Genomic DNA, 19,981 nt, shown 5'->3' with positions numbered 1-19,981 from the left:
GAACCACATAAACTCTCAGGTAGAAATTAGCTCTTTTTTTTTGCCAGTGCAATTTATGATGAGAAATGAACTAAGCTTCTTCCTCAAAGTCACAGCTATAGATCAGCTAGAAGCTTGAAGGACTACTTGAATACTGAGAGGTGGCATGTTGATCTACAGCTCTGAGAACTGTGCCAAGAAAGGAAAATCAACAAGATCTTCACCTGATTTATGTAGGCCAGACATCTGTGACTTGCCTTTCGAAGGTGATCTCACAGAGGCGTAATTAAAACTTGATGATGTTATTAAATAATCACGATGATTTGTGTCCTTGTGTTGCAGCCATGTGTGGTTTTTTCTGTGGTTATAAATGTGGTTAGTCCCTGCTTGTGAAAATGAAGGTTAGAGAGCGCTGGGCTTAAGGGCAGGAATTTTGCATGCAGCTGTTACATAGAAGGTCTCAAAATTATCCAATGCTGGACTTCTGTTTCAGTTTAGAACTAGTCAATTTACAAGTTAGTGAAAAAATAAATCCAAGAAATTTTTAATAAGTAGAACTGATCAGCCTCTGAATTTTCCCACTCCGCAGAGACAGGCAGTGCTCTGATATGGGAGGTGCTGAATTGGAGCTGGAGAGGGTGGGGTAAGATCACAGGTTGTGACTCGGTCTTACTGTGGTCTAGAAACCACTAGTAACACAGCTTTGCCTTTTCCTTCGTCCTCATCTTACCTGTCGAAGGGAGAAAGAAAGTATCAGGGCAAGGGTTGTCTTTCATTAGATACTTACCACTTTGAGCAGAACATAGACATGACCTGAGCTGCAGCCTGTAGATAGGCTACAATGTAAGCACCCCTGATGTGCTTCCTTTCTGATTTTTCCATTTAATTGTATTGTTCTGGATAGATTTTTAAGACATACAAAAAGCTACATTTGAAGTGAAGTATGGAATTTTTTTTCCTTCTCTATTATCTGGATGCTGAATGGGAATTGAGAGGAAGCTGTTTACCATTTGGTTTAGAATTTTTTTTAGGATTTGTTTTGCACTTTAAGACATTGAACCTGCTTTGCAACAGGCCCAACTTTCTCCATTTATATCAATAACAGTGATTTTTAGAATTTCATTTTCAACCTGGAAAGGCATAAAACACAGTATGTTGCCTACTTATAAAAAGGGGGGAGGGGGGTAGCACCTCTGATTCTGCATGCAGAACAGTTAATGTAGTAGTTTGAGGCTGATTATCATACAGAGCATGAGTTAGAACTGATGATCAAGTTTCTGAGAATCCCTAGCCTTTCCATTAATTTTGATTTATTGATTTTTATGGGCAGGAACAGTGATAAGCTCAGGCTCTGAGGACAATCAGAAAGGCCAGTACGTGTGGAGTGTTATTGCCTTGTTTTGTGCTGTGATTTATACAGCGAAGGTACTGGCTACATTCTTCTGCTTGGTGTTATTTTATTTCCTCTCATCATTACAGTATTTCATGACTTAAAGACAAGTGGCCTCTGAGATTCTGTTCTGTTGTGTCTCTGACATTATTACAGGCTGAAGGTCTGATCATTGGAAGTGCTGAGCTCTTGCAGCTCCAGTAGAATGAATGGAAGCTGAAGGTGCTCTGAAAATCATGCCTGAGGCATTTTATTCTTTTAAAGGGAATGAATTGGGCCTCACAAATATAGGTTTCTGCTTTAACTAATTCCCCCTTGACTGCACATCCTTTGAAGTAAATGGAGTTTACTTGATTAGAATGAAACCTGTGCTCCAAAATTAACTCTCATTCTCGCTGCGTAGCTGAGGAATTGATTAGCTTTTAGTAAATCTGATGTTAAAATTAAGCTTCAAATTTACAATTAAGTTTCAGAGTTATGCTTTATAATTGGAATACTGCATGTTGGGAAAGGTCAGAAAGGCTTTTTCTTTAAGGGTTCAGGTGCTTCTAAGTACAACTCAGGTCCCTATGGCAGAGCCACTGCTCCAGCAGAGGTAACTAAACATGCTGAAAGGGTGGGTTTGTGGCTAGGAGAGGTACCAGGACAAAGTGTTTGCAGCTGCTGCAGGGAGTCAGACTGCCTGAGCCATGCACATTCTCCTGCAAAGAGTCTTAATTCTAATTTCTCCATCCACTGAGAGAAAGCAGATGTCAGACTGAGCCAGCCTAAGGAAAAGGGTGATTTATCCCAATACTCGATAATTCTGCTGTTCTTGCAGAGGAGGAAGCTTGCCTAAGCAGTGGCTATTTGATCTTGAAGTAAGGAAAGATGCTGCTGTATAGGCACGTGAGTGACTGCTGGAAAAATCCAAAGGAACACTCATGCAGAAGTGAAAGCTGAAGCTGAGAGATTTGGGGACTGGGTATATAAGAAAGGCTTAGTCAACTTGACATTTTTTGTTATTTTTTTAAGAACGAAAATGTGCAACCTACTGAGGTCCTGCAAGTCATGTCAGGGTTTAAGGATCTCTTTCAGGACTTGGAGAAAGCCCCTTCTGTTCCCAGGTTGCTCAGATGTGCCCACAGGTCAGCATCGCTTCAGCCTTTAGTTTTTGAAAATCCATTCTTTGATCAAGGAGATTCACAGCAGTCTTGCCAAACTGTACTTTTCCTTTTGGGGAACATCATTATAATATTCTTTTATTTTTTTCCTTCCTTAAAGCCAGTATTGGTTTAAAAAGGAAGTTTGCATTTTGGTTTGTTGGTGGTTTGTTTTTTTTTTTTTCTTCCACCTTAGATAAGCGACAGACAATAGAAGAGCCATTTCTTTTGTTTTCAGTTATTTTCAAAGGACAAATTTAATCCGTTCCATTCTCATCTATATGTCTGTCTAGATTTCTGTGTTTACCTCTGTGGTATATCCATGTACAATATGGTAGATCATCTGCTGTGTCAGCAGAGCTTCACATTTCATTGTGTACATTGATCTAATACTATTTTGTGACTGATGGGGTTTGAGGTTTGGTTCTCAGCATGTAGTAAGGTACATGCTGTTAGCAGTGGGGAAGACTGATGTTTTGATGAGGGGACTTGTGCTTCTTCCTTGTGTCTCTTCGCCCTGGCCTGAACAACACAACCTGGCACAAACAAAACACCTATTGAGAGAAAATTCAGGCAAACAGGTAGTTGCTTCCTCTTGTTGTTGCTGTTGGTCTCCTGCAGACAGGCTCTATACCATGTTTCATTGTCTTTAAGACTGTAGGTCAAGGCTGACTTTTTAGGATAATGTTCTGACATCCTTTGCTATTAGAACTGGGATTCTTCTAAATCACAAGGTTTTGTGGCTGCTTGTATTTTATGGGGTTTTTTTGAAGCTACTGCCTGTACGTGTTTTATTCCACACACACACCCCCCCTTGTTTTTCTGTTTTCAGCCAGTGAGACCTGCAACGATTTCCATCCCATGTTCTTCACCCATGACAGATCGTTTGAGGAGTTCTTCTGTATCTGCATTCAGCTCTTGAACAAGACATGGAAGGAAATGAGGGCAACTTCAGAGGACTTTAACAAGGCAAGAAAAAGGGTGGGGTGGAAATAACTGGGCAGGATGGTGAAACAAGGCTATGTATTCTTCCCTAGAGGCACAGGGATTTACTAATCCCCATCTGCTGAATGCTGTGGAGTTTTATCTGTTCAGATTCTTTGCACATCAGAGCGCCAGCATTTAAAAAAGTGGGGGTAGGGGATAGGAGGTATAAGAGAGGTGCATAGACCTTTTTCAATCATGTTGCATTGCAGACTGTGAAACTAAAAACCTGGCTTGAGGGGGAATTCTGCCTTTTTATGTTAGCAATATTATGCTGAAGTGCTGCAGCCGCCGAGGTTGTAAATAATGCAAAGAGAGTACTGCAGTGATAATTCTGTGCATCCCTTTTTCATGTGAGCACTAAAGTGATAAAATATTCAAGAGTGGACACAATCCTGACAAAGTGCTGTGCAGTTTGGCCTGTTAAAACACAAAACTCAAACCAAACAAACAAAAATCCAACCAAAAAACCTCCTCAGTATTACACCTTTTTTTGTTATAAGACAGATTTCTGGAGGTTTCAGCCAATTTCCTGATCCTCAGCAAAGCTATGGAGAACGAGACTTCTGTCTTAATGGTCTCTAGACATCCTATTTTAACTCTAATCTACCATGAAGCTGAACAGGATCTTTGGCATTTTGTAAGAATGACAAACTCATGCTTTTGTGGCCAGCTGGCATGCTTGTCTTCATTGGGATCCTTTGACTGCATCTTGAGCCTCTCACCCTGAGATATGTTGGTTATAGAGCTGTGGGCTGAGAATGAAAAGTGAGACTGATGCACTGTGTCAGCGTGTACCATACAAGTGCTCTGGTGACTTCACCAGACTCAGATGTTATGTGAGATCTAGTAAGAATGATCATGCCTAACTTCTAATTGGAACCGTCTATTATTGAAGTGGTCTAAATGTCCATTTTCTACTGTAGAGTGATGGTGAATCCTTAGGACAGAATGCAGAATAACCTTTGTTGAGTTCTTTTAGGTAAGAGAGTAGGCAGCGGTACCAAAGCCCTGACAAAAGAGACAAGGGAAATCCAAAATGTGTGGTGTAGCTGGATGACCTAAAGGCTTGTTCTCGCATGGAATTTCTGACATGCTTCTCTTATGTAATGATCCAGGAGCACAGAAGAAGCAACAGGAAGATAATTCACTGAACAGTGTAGAAACCTAAAATGAAGCGCAACAACTTTTTTAAGACGGCTACATAATATGTGGTTGTTTTAAATAAATTAATTTACAATTGTCTATTACAGGCCTTCTGTCTCAGTAGAAGAAGGATTTGTGTGCATGATTTCTCACAACTTGAACTGGAATATTATTAGTAATCCTAGGGGATTCAGGAAGAGAATGGTCCAGTTTCTGGCAACAGCCCAGATCACCCTAAAAAGAAAACAAATTTACTTTTCAGTGTTAGGCATTGCTGTGGAGCTGCACAGAATATCAGGTAGCTTCTTCTCTGATCTGACTAGTTTGCTGTTTGTGTTTTCTGTTACTGAAAATCCTGGAACTTCACCCAGCAGCATTTTCAGGTTCAGTAAGGTGGGCAGTAGGTCCTACTGTGTGTGTTATTGAGGACATAGGAGATTCTTAACCATGGGGCAAATCTGAAACATTTGCCATTGCCCTGCCAGGATTTTTGTCTGGAGAGGCACTGTGGCGTATGAGAGATGAACCCAGGATCTCTGCCTGCAGAAATCACTCTTGATTTTGTAACTTTTTGTAAAGGGGGGGAATACTAAACTCTTGCAACTCATTTCTAACAGTTCCGTAATTATGTTCTGCTTATCTAAATCCTTTCTTTTAGTCATAAGGAGATTTTTGTGCTCTTATCCACTTCAAATGACATGTGGTGGTGATGTGCATTACTCAGCTGATAAATGTCTGAAGGGATCTGTGAGTGAAGCAAACTGTGTGGTTGTGTGGGCTTATGAAGCACTTCTGGATTTGTGGGGGATGATATGTTATATAGTGGTACCCAAGGTTTACCCATCTGGTTGGTGGGTGACAGCTGCCAGAGCTGATGGCTTTACCAAACTACACAACAGTGTTTTTAATCCTTACCTGGCAAGAGAATTTGGTGGTCACAGCATGTAAGTACTCTTTTTGCATCTTCCCTGTGTGCTAAGAGTACCCATCTCTATGCGGTCAGTTTTGAAAGCTTGGCAGGCAAAGGCCATGTGGACCTAGGGAGCATTCAGCCCATACTTTCAGGAGTGAACAGAAAGAAAACAGACCTCAAAAGATGTAATAGCTTAGTTGCTGTGAAAAAAATGTCTTTTAATCCACTGTTATTATATTTCAGTTTCAATAACTTGATTGTCATGGTAATGTATGAAATGCCACTTTGCTATGGTTTACTACCACCTGCCATTTTCTACCTTCTTCCCTTCCTCCCACAAAACCTCCAAAACAAAATTGGATACTCTCAGTATATTGGATGGTATCTCTTGAGACCTGGAGATTCTGCTAGAAAGCTAATCCACTTCCTTTGATCTTTAATCATAATTGAAGAAAAGGAGCTTTTTATTTAATTTTAAACTTTTAATTAATCACAATAGCTTGTGTGTTGAAGGGCTGTAGGAGGTCTCTGTGCACATGTAGAGATTTATTTTCTCATCTCTTGCATTGGAGAATGGCAAGTGATAAAATAAGTGAGGTGTTTGAATACTTCCCCTCAGGTCTTAGTGCCTGTTCTCAAGGTTTTTTTAAGCCACAGATTAAGTCTTTCTTTTGATGACAAAATGACATACTGTGCCATCATAGTTCTTCAATTCATGTTGTGAAGTTCTCATATAGGTCTGTTCATTTTTAAAGCTTAAAAACAAAATAAAACAGCACTTTACTCATAGTTGGAACAATTTTATGGTGTTTTAGTAAAACATTTATGATCTCTTTCTTTCTCTCTCCAATTCTCATTCATTAAAAGTGATGCCTTTTGTCAACTCTTGGATTAGAAAAACTCCTTGGACCTCTACGGTGATAGTATGATACTGTCAGACCTAAAACCTTCTTTACAGTCTCTCAATATATGGGTAGGTGTCTGAATAGAATAATTCAGTCAGGCAGCTAAGCTTATGTTATGCCTTTATAACATTTTAAGGCATACATAATTCATGTCTTGGTGAGTTTTCTAGCAAAATTAAGATGCAGTTGGATAGACGAGACATGCAAGCGGCAACAATTCCATTTTAAACCTTTTTGTTTTTCTTTGAGCCTACAGATGATCAAAGGACACTTTACAAGCTCTGTCCTCCACAGTCATTTGTCAGCAGACAGCATGGTTTAAGACTTCGAAAACATAATCTTGTCTCAGAGCTTTACATAATCATAGATGTTTTATTGCAGCAGAAGAAACTATTGTGTATTGATTTTTGGAGTCAGTGTTGACTGTAAGAAACCTGAACTGAGTTATCTCGCACTCTAGCATCTAGAAACTCTCATCACCAGCCTGCCCATTTCAATACGTGCCCATCAGTCAGTTTTCCCTCATGCAGGGACCACCTACACTCTGCTCGGCGTAATCGGGCCCTGCTGTCACACAGACTAAGTTGTACTTAAATTGGTTGGGGGATTTTTGTTTATTTTTAGCACGATGGTAGGTAGAATTCAAGGTAACTACCCCACTGTAAAATTCTCTCCATGGGGCCAAATGAAAGCGTATGCCCAATGGAAATTTTTTTGTTGATCCCCACTAGTTGTACTTAAGTAAATGCACCTGTGTTGCCCTAATGAGCATTTACGTTGAGATCACTATCTTTTTAGTGATCTTCTTGTAAAATACACATATTGTTTCTTGTGAGACCACAGATAGGACATTATGTAGGGGACAAAATTATCGTCTTACCTCTGGTCTCCAGAGATTTCAGTCTGGTGCTTTTTGTACGTTTGAAGTTCACATGCTAATAGGAGAAAGGGTGAGCAAACAGATTATTTTAATTGCAAGGCCAGCCATAGCTTGTGTTATTAGACCTGCAGAACAATATGAACAATTTGCTAATTCTGTGCCTAGTCTAGTGCCATCTTAAAATAACCATTAAGAATAAAAATTTCTGCTTCTAGTCCCAGTGTGGAAGGAAAAAGATGATGTTATTTGATTCACCTACCAAGGTTTTGAAGCTGCTTTGTAGAGAACGAACACAATGATAGCTGCTTTTATTAGTGTAATTGCATGGTTTTAGGTTTTGAGATGGCCAAAAATGGCTAATCATAACAAGACACGGATTATCATTTCAACATGGCTAAAGTTAAGTAGGGGATGCCAGAACTCAAAAACTTTGAAAGTCCTGTGGTGTATGTCACTTGGAATCAAAATCTACTGCATTCACTGAAACTACAGGTTTAAGGGATAGAAAAGTGGGACGAGGCTGGCTAATGACGTTACTGATGCATTTTTCTCATTACTGAGAAGTTAATTTATTTTGCCCTCTGGCTGTGTTTGAGATCATCATAGTATAAAGCACCAGCTTTTAAATGTTCTATGAAAATGTATTTTGTAATAAAAAAAACAATCTTGGAAACCCCCAAACCCTCAGGTTTCAGCATTTTGGCAAAGCTAGCATTCATTTCACAGTGGAAGACCTGGGTACCCTGAGCACTTGTGGTATCTGGCTATTTCAGTGCCACACCAAGCTGCTGCACTGGATCCCCGTGCAGGAGTAGGGTCTGCTCAGCCAGATGATAATAAACGTCACTGACAGGTATACGCATAACAGTCTTGTGTGGTAATCAGTAGAGTAGACGTTGTTCACAGTGGCAGTAGATGCAAACAATAAATGCCCTACGTGAGTCCTGTAATTAAATAGCAAAGCAAACACTGAGGCATTCGATAACCACAAAAGATGTTTATTGCTCATGCTCAGACCCTGTGAACATTTTTCTTTGCTCGCTGACAAGATAACAGAAAAGGTAACCAAGCATAACATAAAAATGAAAAATACTATTTCCTTGTTCGCTGACAGTTTGGAGGTGCCATGCCACAGGTTTCTCAGCTTTTCTAGTGTTGTCACACTTTCAGCAGCTGTAGGATGAATAATTGTGTAAGGCTAGGTTCAAAATATGACTAGGTGTTCAAGGCAGGCTTTAAAGGAGCGTAGTTGTGTGAGTGGTGTTTTGTGTGGAAGCATGTTGTGAGTCAACACCACTATCAGATAATGTGAGTCACCCATAAGGAAGCAAAGGTACAGAGGTATATTTGGAAAGGGTCAGAGCAGCAATGCGGCAGAGGAGCTGTCACCAGCTTTGCTGGGTGCTCTGCAGACTGGGGAGACTCCAGGTGCAGACTGCGCGCAGATCCTGTCCAAAATGTCCCCCCGGCTGCAACCTTGCTGTCCTAGGGCTAGTCCTTGCCATGGCAACTCCATGCCTGACCTGGAAGCGGCAGAGCTTTGCTGCACACCCAGAGGAGGAGCGGGTCTTCTAGCATGCTCAAGTGATCTTCTCTAGTGGCTCTAACAATATTCTGCACTTTTCTGCTCATTGCAGAGTTGGCCGAATCTTGATAAACCCCATTTTACAGGGAGGAGACGAAGGCACCCAGAGCCCAAATGCCTTGGCAGTGAAGCAGTGGCAGGGCCAAAAGCAGAACTGGGATGTCTGGCTGCTCCAGTCTCCTCCATCACACCATCACAGCTCCAGGTTGCAGCAGCAGCTCCAGAGGTGGTGCTTTGCTCTGTGTCTGTGCCCCTCTTTCCCACCCCCTCACAGGGATGCTTGGAGGAGGGTGGCAAATGATAGCTTCTGGAGCATGAAAGACTCAAACAGGAGAAACATTAATTCAAACAGACTTGAAAGTAAAATCCTTTGGTCAGTCTGTAAATTCGTCTGTCACCTGCTTTTCCTTTCAATGATAAGAAGGGAAAGGGATGATAAATAGCTTTTCACAATGTTCTCCAAAGCATTTATTATTTCTTATGGGCATTTTTTCACCAATCTGAAGCAGATGAATTTAACTTCTTTTGAGAGAAGCTTTTGGAAGGCTGTTCTGTTTGCATTTTACCTGTGGGAAATGCTGGGCTAGTGGAATGATTGCACCTCTCTGTTAGCTTTATTGCACTTTCCCTTGGCAATGCTTTGTTTATATCAGTCAGGGATACTGCAAATAAATTATTCTCACATAGAATGAATTCAGTATTCCCCAGGCTTAGGCAGATTAGCACAAATTAAATTCCATATTTTCACACCTGAGGCCATTAACACTTTATTAACTTTTATTGGAAACAGATAATTGCTATAAATATATTGTATCATTAATTGTGAAATGCATGAATTTATAAAAAAAAAAAGTATAGCAATTAACATTTTGCAAGTCTGCTGCATAGCTTACACAGAAAATGTGACTTTTTCACTGAAGAAAAACAATACCCTCCAAATACAATGGGAATCTCCCAGAAGAGCATAGTTTGGGTGCAGGAAGGTTGTCGGATCTATTCCATTAGCAGCCACCATTAATGTGATGTAGGGAGAGCCTGTTTAAGACCTTTCACTAGCATTTGGTCGGTGTTCCCTCTGTGATTTTTGTGGCCTGGATATTGCAAGTTTACTCCTTCACTGGCTGCTCATTTAGGAATGGCTCTGCTTAGTCTTCTCTGTCTCTGTGCATTTATCTACACCCATCAGATCTCCAAATGTGTCCCACTGCATTTGTCAAAGCCAGTTTGTTACTAGTCTGCTGCTTCTGGCTGCAGGAACCTGAGAAGGGATGTTTAAGATGCTGAAGATTAGGCCTTCTACATACTGAGGCATCGGTCTGTAAAAATTAAATATTCATACCCCAAAGGTTGGGACTGTCAAGCTCCAAGGAACTGAACAAGAGTATTGCATTTTTAAATCTAGTTGGTTGCTTCCTTTTGAAAATGTTTCAGTTTTAACTAGCATTGTCAAGAATGCAAACACATTTTAAAAATTAATTTGTGAAATATAAGTACTTAGGCTAGATAATGAAGCAGTAAGGAGCAACACTTGCCCTTTCCCTGCACTTTGCAGCGTATGAGGTATTTTTCTCCTTCTAAGAGGTTTTTTCATTAAAAATAGTATCTTTACTATTTTCTGCCTTTGCCAGAAGGCTTCAAAAGTCTTTTGTAGCAGGGTCACAACTAGTTATTATCCCAGCTGAACCGTCCTTCTCCAGTGATCACATATGCAATGATTTCATGGAGGGCATAGGAATAAAAGAAAAAGCATTTTAAAGCTGAAATTCTGTCCATTTGTATGCCAGGATGGGTACACTAAGACAGAAATTGATTTTTCAAGCAAAAAGCAAGGAAAGGAAGGGGTGTCTCAGCAAAAATCTGTTACGACAAAAAGAAGAAGAAAAAAAAAGAAAAAAATATTTTTAGTATGATCATTTCCTTAGTCAGAAACTGGTTTCTTATCCTTTCCCCAGTGCTGAAATTCACTGTTGGTTTCAACAATGAAATCTCTTATTTGTGAAAATCCTCGCCGTCATTGCCAGAGTGCATTTTATGTTCCAGCTTTCTAATGAAGTCTGTGTGTTTCTGTAGAATGCATACGGGTCTGCTTAACACCCTGGAGATGGCAATTTTTAAAACTGTTGGTACTTTGTATTTTCAAAGCGCTCTTCATTTTCATCTCAGTGGGTGCTGATCAAACCAATAAACACCTCAGCCTTCAAAAAGATGACTGAGTGGAAAGCCTGATAACCAGAGGAGAAACACTGAGCGTAGGTTATCTGTGCTAACCACTTTTTTGTACTCTGTAGAAACCTTTTGCACTGGGAAAGAATTCCTCACTTGCATGTAGAGTGTGTTAGTTGCTAAGGAAAATGATATAACCTAACTGGAACTGTCACCAAAACAGCATAGTTTGTGATGTTGCCCTTGTCATTCCTGTCTTAAAGTGTGGATAATAATCAGGTCTCAGGAACCACTCTTGTCTCTCTATTTTTATTTCTTCTTTCTAGGATATGTTTTTGTAGTACAGTTAAATCAGAGGTGCATGGCATATGGCTTTTTGCTGCATGAATTGCTGCGGATGTGAATGTCAGTGGGCATATAATACCAGATTTTCATTTTGTGAATCACAATGCATGGAATTCAGCCCGAGAGCTCCCCAGACTATAGACCTTATTATAGGCAAATAAAGGGAAGGGGTGGGGGCATGTCTTGGAGATTTTGTTTCGGTTGAAATGAGGTTATCGTGATGAATGATGCAGCTGACAATGAGATTTTTTATAGCCTCTCTCAGAGTAGCAGAAGAGCTTGTATTATTGTTGGTTTGCTTTAAGTAATTGTAATCTAAATAGCACCACGGTTGAAAAGAGCAGCAGAAATCTTTCATATGTGTCTCATAAGCAAAGCCAGGGTGCTTTGTTGTTTTCGTCTCATCTGTCCTTATACAAATGTCCTTCATTGTTTGCAATTTACATCTCGAGTGTTGTCTTGACCGAATATGTCAGTCACCATTAAAAAGGCATTTGCCAGTCAGTCGCTGCTGCTGCGTGGCTCTATTTTTAGCAGGTAAGGCAACTGACCAGCATCTGACAAAATGATCGTGCTGCCTCATGTACCCGTGTAAATTGAGACTGGCTGTGATAGAGGTATAGGGGAGGGGAGGGGAGGGGTGCTGGGGGCCAGAGTGAGAGGAAGAGGCGTGCGTGGGTGTGGATGGGCTCTCCTCCAAAAAGCCAGCTGCTTCAAGCTGTGTCCACGCTGTGCAGTTGGGACCAGCAGATGTTCCTGCCTCTGCTGGCTTTCCATAGGCTGCCTTGGGCACCGGCAGCAGGGCAGCGATAGCACCACTAGTTCGCAGAGCTTTCTTCAGTGATCACAGGTTAAAGCGGGCCTTGGTGTGCTAATGTGGGCTGCCCTCAAGTTCCCAGAGACTGGGAGAGTGGGAGATGGAGGAGGATGGGAGGTGAGGGATTTAGCATGTGCTTTCTGAAGGAAGTGTTAGGTTTTGCCCCACAGAACATTTGGGCTTGAGACTGGAGTGGGGGCATTTGTTCCTTAGGAAGAGTAGTGAAGCTCAGACGTGAGAACTTCCGTTGTAAGCAAAATAACTTACTGAAGGATTGAGAGTGGTGTGTGTACCTCAGAAAAGTGGTAAGGCCCTTTTTCCTTTGCCCTTTCACCTCTGCACTGTCAACTTGAATAGCCATACAAAAAGTGTTGCGGATTTATTCATGACTGAAAGATAATGTATCAATAGCCTCTCTCCCAGTTCCTCAGGTTACTTTAATAAGTTGATCATGGCAAGCAGAGAAGCAAGTCCCCTTGTAATACATACAAAAGCTGAAGAATATCACCTTAGAAGCTGAGTCCAGGAATAATGAAGAGATTTGATACCATGCAAGTGTATTAACCCAAACACCAGAAACAGGTGAAGAAACAAATACCAAATTCTGTGTCAGAATCCCTGAAAAAGATTAGTGCAGCTGATTAAACATCTTGCCATGGTGGTTGAAAATATTCATGCCATGACCACGAAACTGGAATGTCCAAGAACCGTCCATGAATCAAGAATATCAAGTCTGCATCTAGAAGAGTGGAAGCATCTGGGGAAATAGCTTTGAATGGTTTGAACTTTATGTTAATTTTTCTCTCTGGAGATGTATCTTCAGATTTTAAGCATCAGTTTTCTGTCTCAGGGAGACTGGATGATCTTTGTTGTTTTGCTGATATGAGAACGACAGCAGCAAGAACTTAAAAATTGCTGTTGTATCCATTTTTCTTGAATAGTAAAGGTCTCCTAGAACTTCTTGTTGTACTTAACCATGTGTCCAAAGGAAACTGCAGAGCTCATTGTATCATTATGACATTGTCAGCCTCTTCAGAAGCAATTGATCAGCGCTTCATAGTGAAAATAACATCTCAGAAGTCACCGAGTAGGAAAATGGAACATCCTTATTTTTGTATAATCAGATGTGTGAGATGAAGGATGTAATCTCATAGCTGTCAAGATTTTCAGATTCCTTCCAAGAACTCTTTTCAATGTAAGTTAGGGATTTGGAAGTTGTTAAAGGGCTGCTTTCTTCCTGGTGTTTTTTTTATTTTTTTTTTTTTAATCTGAATTAATCTGATTGTCATATAACTGATACTCTGCATTTCAAGGCCTATATGTGGGTTTTGGTGGGGTTTTTTTGGTTGGATTTTGTTTGGGGTGGTTGTTGTTGTTGTTTTGTTGGGTTTTTTTAAAGCACATACATAAACTAGTGACTGGATGTAGAAATCTTACTGGATTTCTCTGTGTTCTAAGTGAAGCTTCCTTTAGCCTCTCTCCCTGTTCCAATACTCTGACCTCCAACAGGATTTATTTCCCTAGTCTTTCCTTCTGCCTGTCCCCTTTCCTTGGAGTAACAGCATGGATCATACAGCGCTTCAACCTGTCTTAAGGGAGGGTGCTAATGACCACATCTTGGGTCAAGAGATCAGAAAAGACCCTTTGAAGTTGTGGAATATCGGAATGGATGGGGGTTACAGGCAGCTGTGTGTTTTCAATGGGAATAGAAATCTGAAGGACACCATTAGAATTGTAAAATCAAAATTACATGCATGGACATGTTTCTTATTCCTAAAAATGTAGTTATATGGACAAAAAAAAAAATCTTCCTGAATGAGTAACAGCGTAAATACAACATTTTAATAATGATGGCAGAAAACTGGATATTCTTTTATCTAACCTAATTCCATATATAGTAGGCTGCAAAGTTTAATTTACTTAGAGAAAAGAACTATCTCCATCAATCTGCGAGATAAACCTACGGCAGAAGGTATTGTATGTGTGTGGCTTGCAGATGGCTTCAGTTATATACATGGCCCAAATGGCCTTTCACTGTGTGAAATCTTAGGGTACCAGCTAAAGCAAAATCTTTAAACTGGTAATTCTACTTGGCGGAGAAAAGAAACTGTCTCCATAAAAATTATTTAGCTTTGCATGGGTTAGGGTTTTTTTATTGCTTTTAAGCTCTAAAGAACATGATGTTTCATAGCTGCTCAATTTGCTCTAGTTATTATCATTTGAAAGAATTTGATGATTCTAATTTCCTTCTCTACACTTCTTGATTTCAGTACTAGAGTAACACTTCAGCATCTAGTATTGATTTTTATGATGGCCAGGGCTTTGATATTAATTTCTGCACCACAGCAGGCTGAGGATGGGTGATTGCCAATGCAAACTGGGAACTCAGAAAGACTAATTTCATGTTTTGCAATTATAAATGTAGGTGTTTGCTTGTAGGATGGTGCCTGTGTTGATGAGTACCATGAATCAGCAGTGCACCCTTGTGTGATGTGGACTAACTGCACGCTGGGTTGCATTAGCTAAAGCAGAGTTAGCAGATCAAAGGAGGGGATTATTCCCCCCAGATTGGCACTTGTGATGCAGCAGCTGGAAGACTGTGTCCAGTTTTGTGCCCCAGCAATGGGGAGAGATTGATGAAATGGAGCTAGTCCAGCAAAGGGCCACCAAGATGATTAAGTGGAGATGGAACATGTGCTGTTCAAGGGGAACACGAAGGAGCTAGATTTGTTCATCCTGGAAAAGGCTGGGGGGAAGGAGGGTTGATCCATTTGTACCTTCTTTCATAGCTGAACAAGAAGCTGTGGAGAAGATGCATACCCTTCTCAGAAGTACAGAGTAAAAGAAGAAAAAAGTTGCAGTGAAGGAAACTGGTAGGATGTAAGGATAAAAAAACCCCAACTACTGATACTGGTGCAACACTGGAACAGGTTATATGTAGAGGTTATGAAGTCTTCATCCTTGGACAAACTCAAAAGTCACACAGACAAAGGCCCTGAGCAACCTGACTTAAGCTTGAGGTTAGTTCTGCTGTGTCTGCAGGACTTGATGATGCCTAGAGCTTTCTAGCAACCTGAATTATTCTGTGGGTTTATGTGTAAAAACTACTTTCTTATCCAGTATGAAACAGGGAGAAACAGTAATTTGTATCATTAGTCATCATTGAAACAAACAGATGCAGCATCAACCAATCTCATACATTTTTTTCTAATGTTAAAGAAAGTGCAAAAGATCCTTTGGATGGATGCAGTAGCCACTTTTAAGAAGTCAGGCTTTCCCCATTAGCTGTGGTAACCCCTTTAAAGCAGTTCTAACTTGTCTTAGCTCTGACAGCTGAACTGTTATTACTCAGGGGCATTCAAGCTCTGGCAGAAATATGAGGTCAAAAGCATTTCCTCAAAATCTTCTTGCTAACAGTTAGGTAAGTATGCTTTACTAAATATTTACCACTAACTAATACTGCAGCTGACATGGTAACTTGTCTTAACCACATTAATTTGTTAACATATTTGAGCCCAAATGCTTAAAGCAGGCAATGTGTGTAGCAATTGCAGAGCGATGTTTGGCTACTAGTGGATTGGTTTTGGGGGTGTTTGTTATTTTGTGGTTGGGTTTTTGTGTTGGTTTTCTTGTGTGTTGGGTTTTTTGTTGTTTTTTTTTTAAGTGCTTGTCTTGTACACAGACCTCTGCTTTAGCTAAAACTGCATTGCTTACAGCTGTGTTCTGGCTCCATGTGCAAGCTGTCACTCCAGCTTCCTGGTAAGTTTTGAGTACTTTTAAGCATGAGTTTCTGACCAACGGAGACCACCATTTAAATTGACAGAACTAACAAAGGGTAAAAAAGGATAAAGGAAAGGTGATGTTAAGTAATTTTTAATTAGATGACAAGAATACATAAATGATGTCTTACTGCATGTTGCCTGTAAAATTAGTGGTAGAGAGAGGAACCTAGCCCACACCTCACTTGCTGTGCTTTGATGACAGGACAACTCTATCTTGGTTTCTTTTCTCATGTCCTGATACACAATTCTGTTAGCAAGGAGGCATATTTTTTTCTCCCATGGTGGAACCACCTTCCATCTCTAAGTAAAATATTTTCCCTTTGTTTACATCCTTTAAAGGTTGAAGTAATGAAATGTTTAGATACAGCATTTGCTGCAGTTTTGATGTAAATGGCTGAAATGAAAATGTGTTGCAATTTGGGACAGTAATGAGAAGGATGAGGGGAAAAAATGAAGATATGGTGTTCATGCTGCCTTTCTGTGCACAATCTCTCATACATAGTGTTAGTAAGCAGTAAAAATTAGAGACCAATGACAAGAGAACCAGAGCTGTCAGAAATTAAAATTTCCTCCCCTCCTTGCCCCTGAAAATGATCAGGAAGACTATAGTCATAAATGACAAATTTAATAATCAACTGGTATACATCAGTACGTGCATGTTGAGCACCGCATGTGCAATGTTCACTGTGATTACCAAGGAAAATAGGGACAAGCTGTGCTCACAGCAAGCCCAGCACTGCAGCTGGCTTTGGGTGGGTGGGCTTCAGCAGTTGCCACAGATGTTGCAGATGCTCTGTGTTGGGCAGGAGATCCGCATGTGAGACTGGGACCTTGAATGTCAAAACCTGTACATTCATGTTGCCTGGCTTCAGTACAAGCACTGGTGCTATTATTGCCAAGGAGAGACTATGGCTCAGCCTTTCCAGAAGAAAGTTCCCCGCTGTCCAGATGTGAAAATTTCATTTCATGCTAACAGAGATACTGAGCGCCACTGGACAGGACAACAGCTCAGGTGTGGAATGCAGCCAGACCTCACTGTGGGCTGTGGCTCCAGTATAAAGGTTGTCTACAGTGACTGTATCAAAAAAGAGTGATATTGGAAGCTTTGCATGCTACAAAGCAAAGCTATTCTGATCAAACTGATGTTTAAAATAAAAGGGCTGCAGAGGAACCAGGATAACCAGCAAATAACTGCTTTCTATTTTTCCAAATAGTACAAAATGTTATTTAAAAAAAAAAAAAAAGACTGTTAAAAATATATTCAGGAATCAAAGGAAGAAAAGCAGGCAGAAAAAATGTGCAAGCACCATTAAGCTGCAGAAATTTTCCTTGGACATGTTGCAGTACCTTTTCAAAGCAGCATATGGGGTTTATTCTGGTGACTCTAATTTTAACATGAATGGGAGTCACGTGGAATACTCCTGGCATACTGCTTTGAAAATATATCCCTGCATGATTAAGGAAGACTGAAATCTTTTTAAACCTCTGTCTTTTTTTTCTTTTTTTTTAAAACCAATGCTGAAGTGTTTTTAAAGGAAAATAATAATGGAATGATAATTGTCTAACCCTGAATAAAGTAGTAATGTAACAGGTAGAAATACTACTGGCTTAGCACTATACATATGTTTGTGCTTCAGAGGCTGGGGAATGAAAGAAGGAAACTTGAGGGTTTGTACTCACTGTTGCAGCTGCCCCTGCCTTGCTTGATCTTTATAAATCAGTCTCTTCACTTGGAAGATGAAGTAATCATTCCACCTACCATGTGCAAAGAGCAGAAAGTTCAATGGAAAGAGTGAGTACAAGGTGGGATTTGCCTCTGAGATGGCAGGCATGGCTATGCTGCAATGCTGACAGCATCTTTAGCTTATGGATGATTGAGACTGAGGAAATATGTACTCTGAAGATCGATTAGAGAGAGACTCATTAGTGGGAAGGAAGTTCTGAGCAGATGCAACAGCCCTGACAAAATGAGCCAGAACACTGATAGAGCTGGGCCTGGTGTGTGGGCTGAATGTGAAGTAGGGTTGCTGGAGGAAGGTTCAGAGAGTCCTTTCTGACAGCCGGTCCTTCCTACCCATCTTCAGAGAAAGCAGTCTTAACAGTTTCTTGAAATGTTTTGAAAAGGATGAGGCAGAAAATGTCCATAAACCATATTGATGAATATAGACATGAGCATAGCGAGGAGTATGGACAATCATCTGGTATCCTTCCAAAGATGCAGAGAAAGAGCGGAAAGTTACTTTTCCTTTTCTAATACTTTTTTTACTTTTTTTTTTTCTGACTGAGAATGTAAGGTTTATTTTTATAACTTTTATTTTGCATGGGCTGCTGCTTCAGGATCTCCTCTGATTGTTTGCAATTTCTTATTGCCTGTCTTACTAATATTTATCTATCTTGACAGCAGGCGCACACATACACAAGTTGTCTGTCCTTTCTCCTTCTCACAAAATCTTCACCAGTGAGATGTTACATCTGGATGCTGAGCTCACCCGTCCTCCCTATTTGTTGACATTCAGAGTGGGGTGTTAATATGCTTTGCTGGGGTTTCTCCAGTCCTTCCAACATGGTTGCTACTTTCCAGACTTAAATAGGAGATGCAACAGGCAGTATAAAAGAAAGAGTATTTATGTCAGCCTTATTTAAGCAAGAGACTTCATTTAAGCAAGGCTATTTATATAGCAAGGTTATTTATACTGCATTTGGCTGTGAATGGGCGCGTGTGGGCATGCTTCTGTTGTGCATGCGACACGTGTTTGGGGTATGTATATTTGGCTGCACATTTCCATGTACGTGGATTGAAAAAGTGGCTGTTAATGTCTTTGAGAAGGGGATGTTTGCAAAGTCCAGCTTAAAGTAGGGAGGCTCTGAAGCCCATGGGAACAGATGCATACTGCCAGAGGCTGACACAGAATAAGAGTGTCAGTAGCTTATTCTGTGTGCTCCGAATTGCCTTATGAGGGTCTGGAGGGTATTGCCCTTTCTAGCTAAAGCTAAGTATCCACTTGATAAATTGCTCCTGTTAGAGCGTACTTGCAAAAAACATAACTACGTGGTAAACAGCCCTAACTGTTCATTCAGCTCGTGTAAGCATTGATTTGACTTTCATGCCTGCGTGAGGTGGAAGCAGACAGAGCTTGTTCTTCTCAAGAAAGTTTGTTGTGCACTTGCTGGACCTGGAAACTAGACTCATGTTTTCTGTTCTTCTCATTAACTTGTAGTCTTGGCAATCCCCACCTGCACCTCCAGAGCCTTCTGACACTTGCCCTTCCCTGAGCCCCTGTGGTGTGAAAGTAGTGTGAAATGAAGGTGATAAATGGTGGACAGGCCCTCATCAACAGCTATTGAAATAATGGCCTGAAGGTCCTTCAACAGCAGCTAGGAAGGTGAACCAAGGCAAAGATAAGTCTGTAACTGAGCTGTTCTCAGTACGCTCTTTCTAAACATCATCAACCAGCATTGTCGTTCTGGTCTGAAAGGTGCATAATCACACTAACAGAGTTCCTCAAAAGGCTGCTGGATGTCTGGTTGTTACTCTTAAATAACATAGAGCCAAAACTTTTGAAATTAAAACACACGCATAGAAAACTCTCCTGAATAAATATCCCATCTCTTTTTCCAGATGCCTAGGCAAGTATATACAGGGGTTTTAGAAATCCAGAGAAGTCTGCTAACATCATCCATTGTGCCAGACTTAAGGACCTTTTGGATAAACCCCAAAGCCCCTGCTTCAGGTCTCACACTACCAACCTCATCCCCATTAGCAAGAGAGAGCATGAGTTTTGTGTGAACAGATTTAATCTTTCCGTGTAGCAGATGTGCTGACACATGGGCTTCTACAGTCATTGGGGTAAATAATCTCCTGTTTAAGTAGTTCCTAAGTACCTATTTATGTAATTAACATATAAAAAACCCCATGCATCATTATTTAAATGGTGAGCCATGACAGCATC

The 19,981-nt window shown here is 40.6% G+C and overlaps 1 protein-coding gene across 4 annotated transcripts in view; it reads left to right on the top strand.

Moving 5' to 3' along the window:
• ELMO1 (engulfment and cell motility 1) overlaps positions 1–19,981 on the top strand; it is a 311,400-nt gene that overhangs the window by 201,183 nt on the left and 90,236 nt on the right. For all 4 annotated transcript variants that reach the window (XM_055706867.1, XM_055706868.1, XM_055706866.1 and 1 more), the window contains one exon: positions 3,344–3,480. In XM_055706867.1, the coding sequence (XP_055562842.1) occupies positions 3,344–3,480 (137 nt within the window). The remainder of the gene's footprint in view (positions 1–3,343; positions 3,481–19,981) is intronic.

Source organism: Falco cherrug, chromosome 4 (genome assembly GCF_023634085.1).
Source record: "Falco cherrug isolate bFalChe1 chromosome 4, bFalChe1.pri, whole genome shotgun sequence".
In the NCBI taxonomy this organism is placed as follows: domain Eukaryota; kingdom Metazoa; phylum Chordata; class Aves; order Falconiformes; family Falconidae; genus Falco; species Falco cherrug.
The sequence above is the reverse complement of the archived record's forward strand: the minus strand, read 5'-3'. Positions and strand labels throughout refer to the sequence as shown.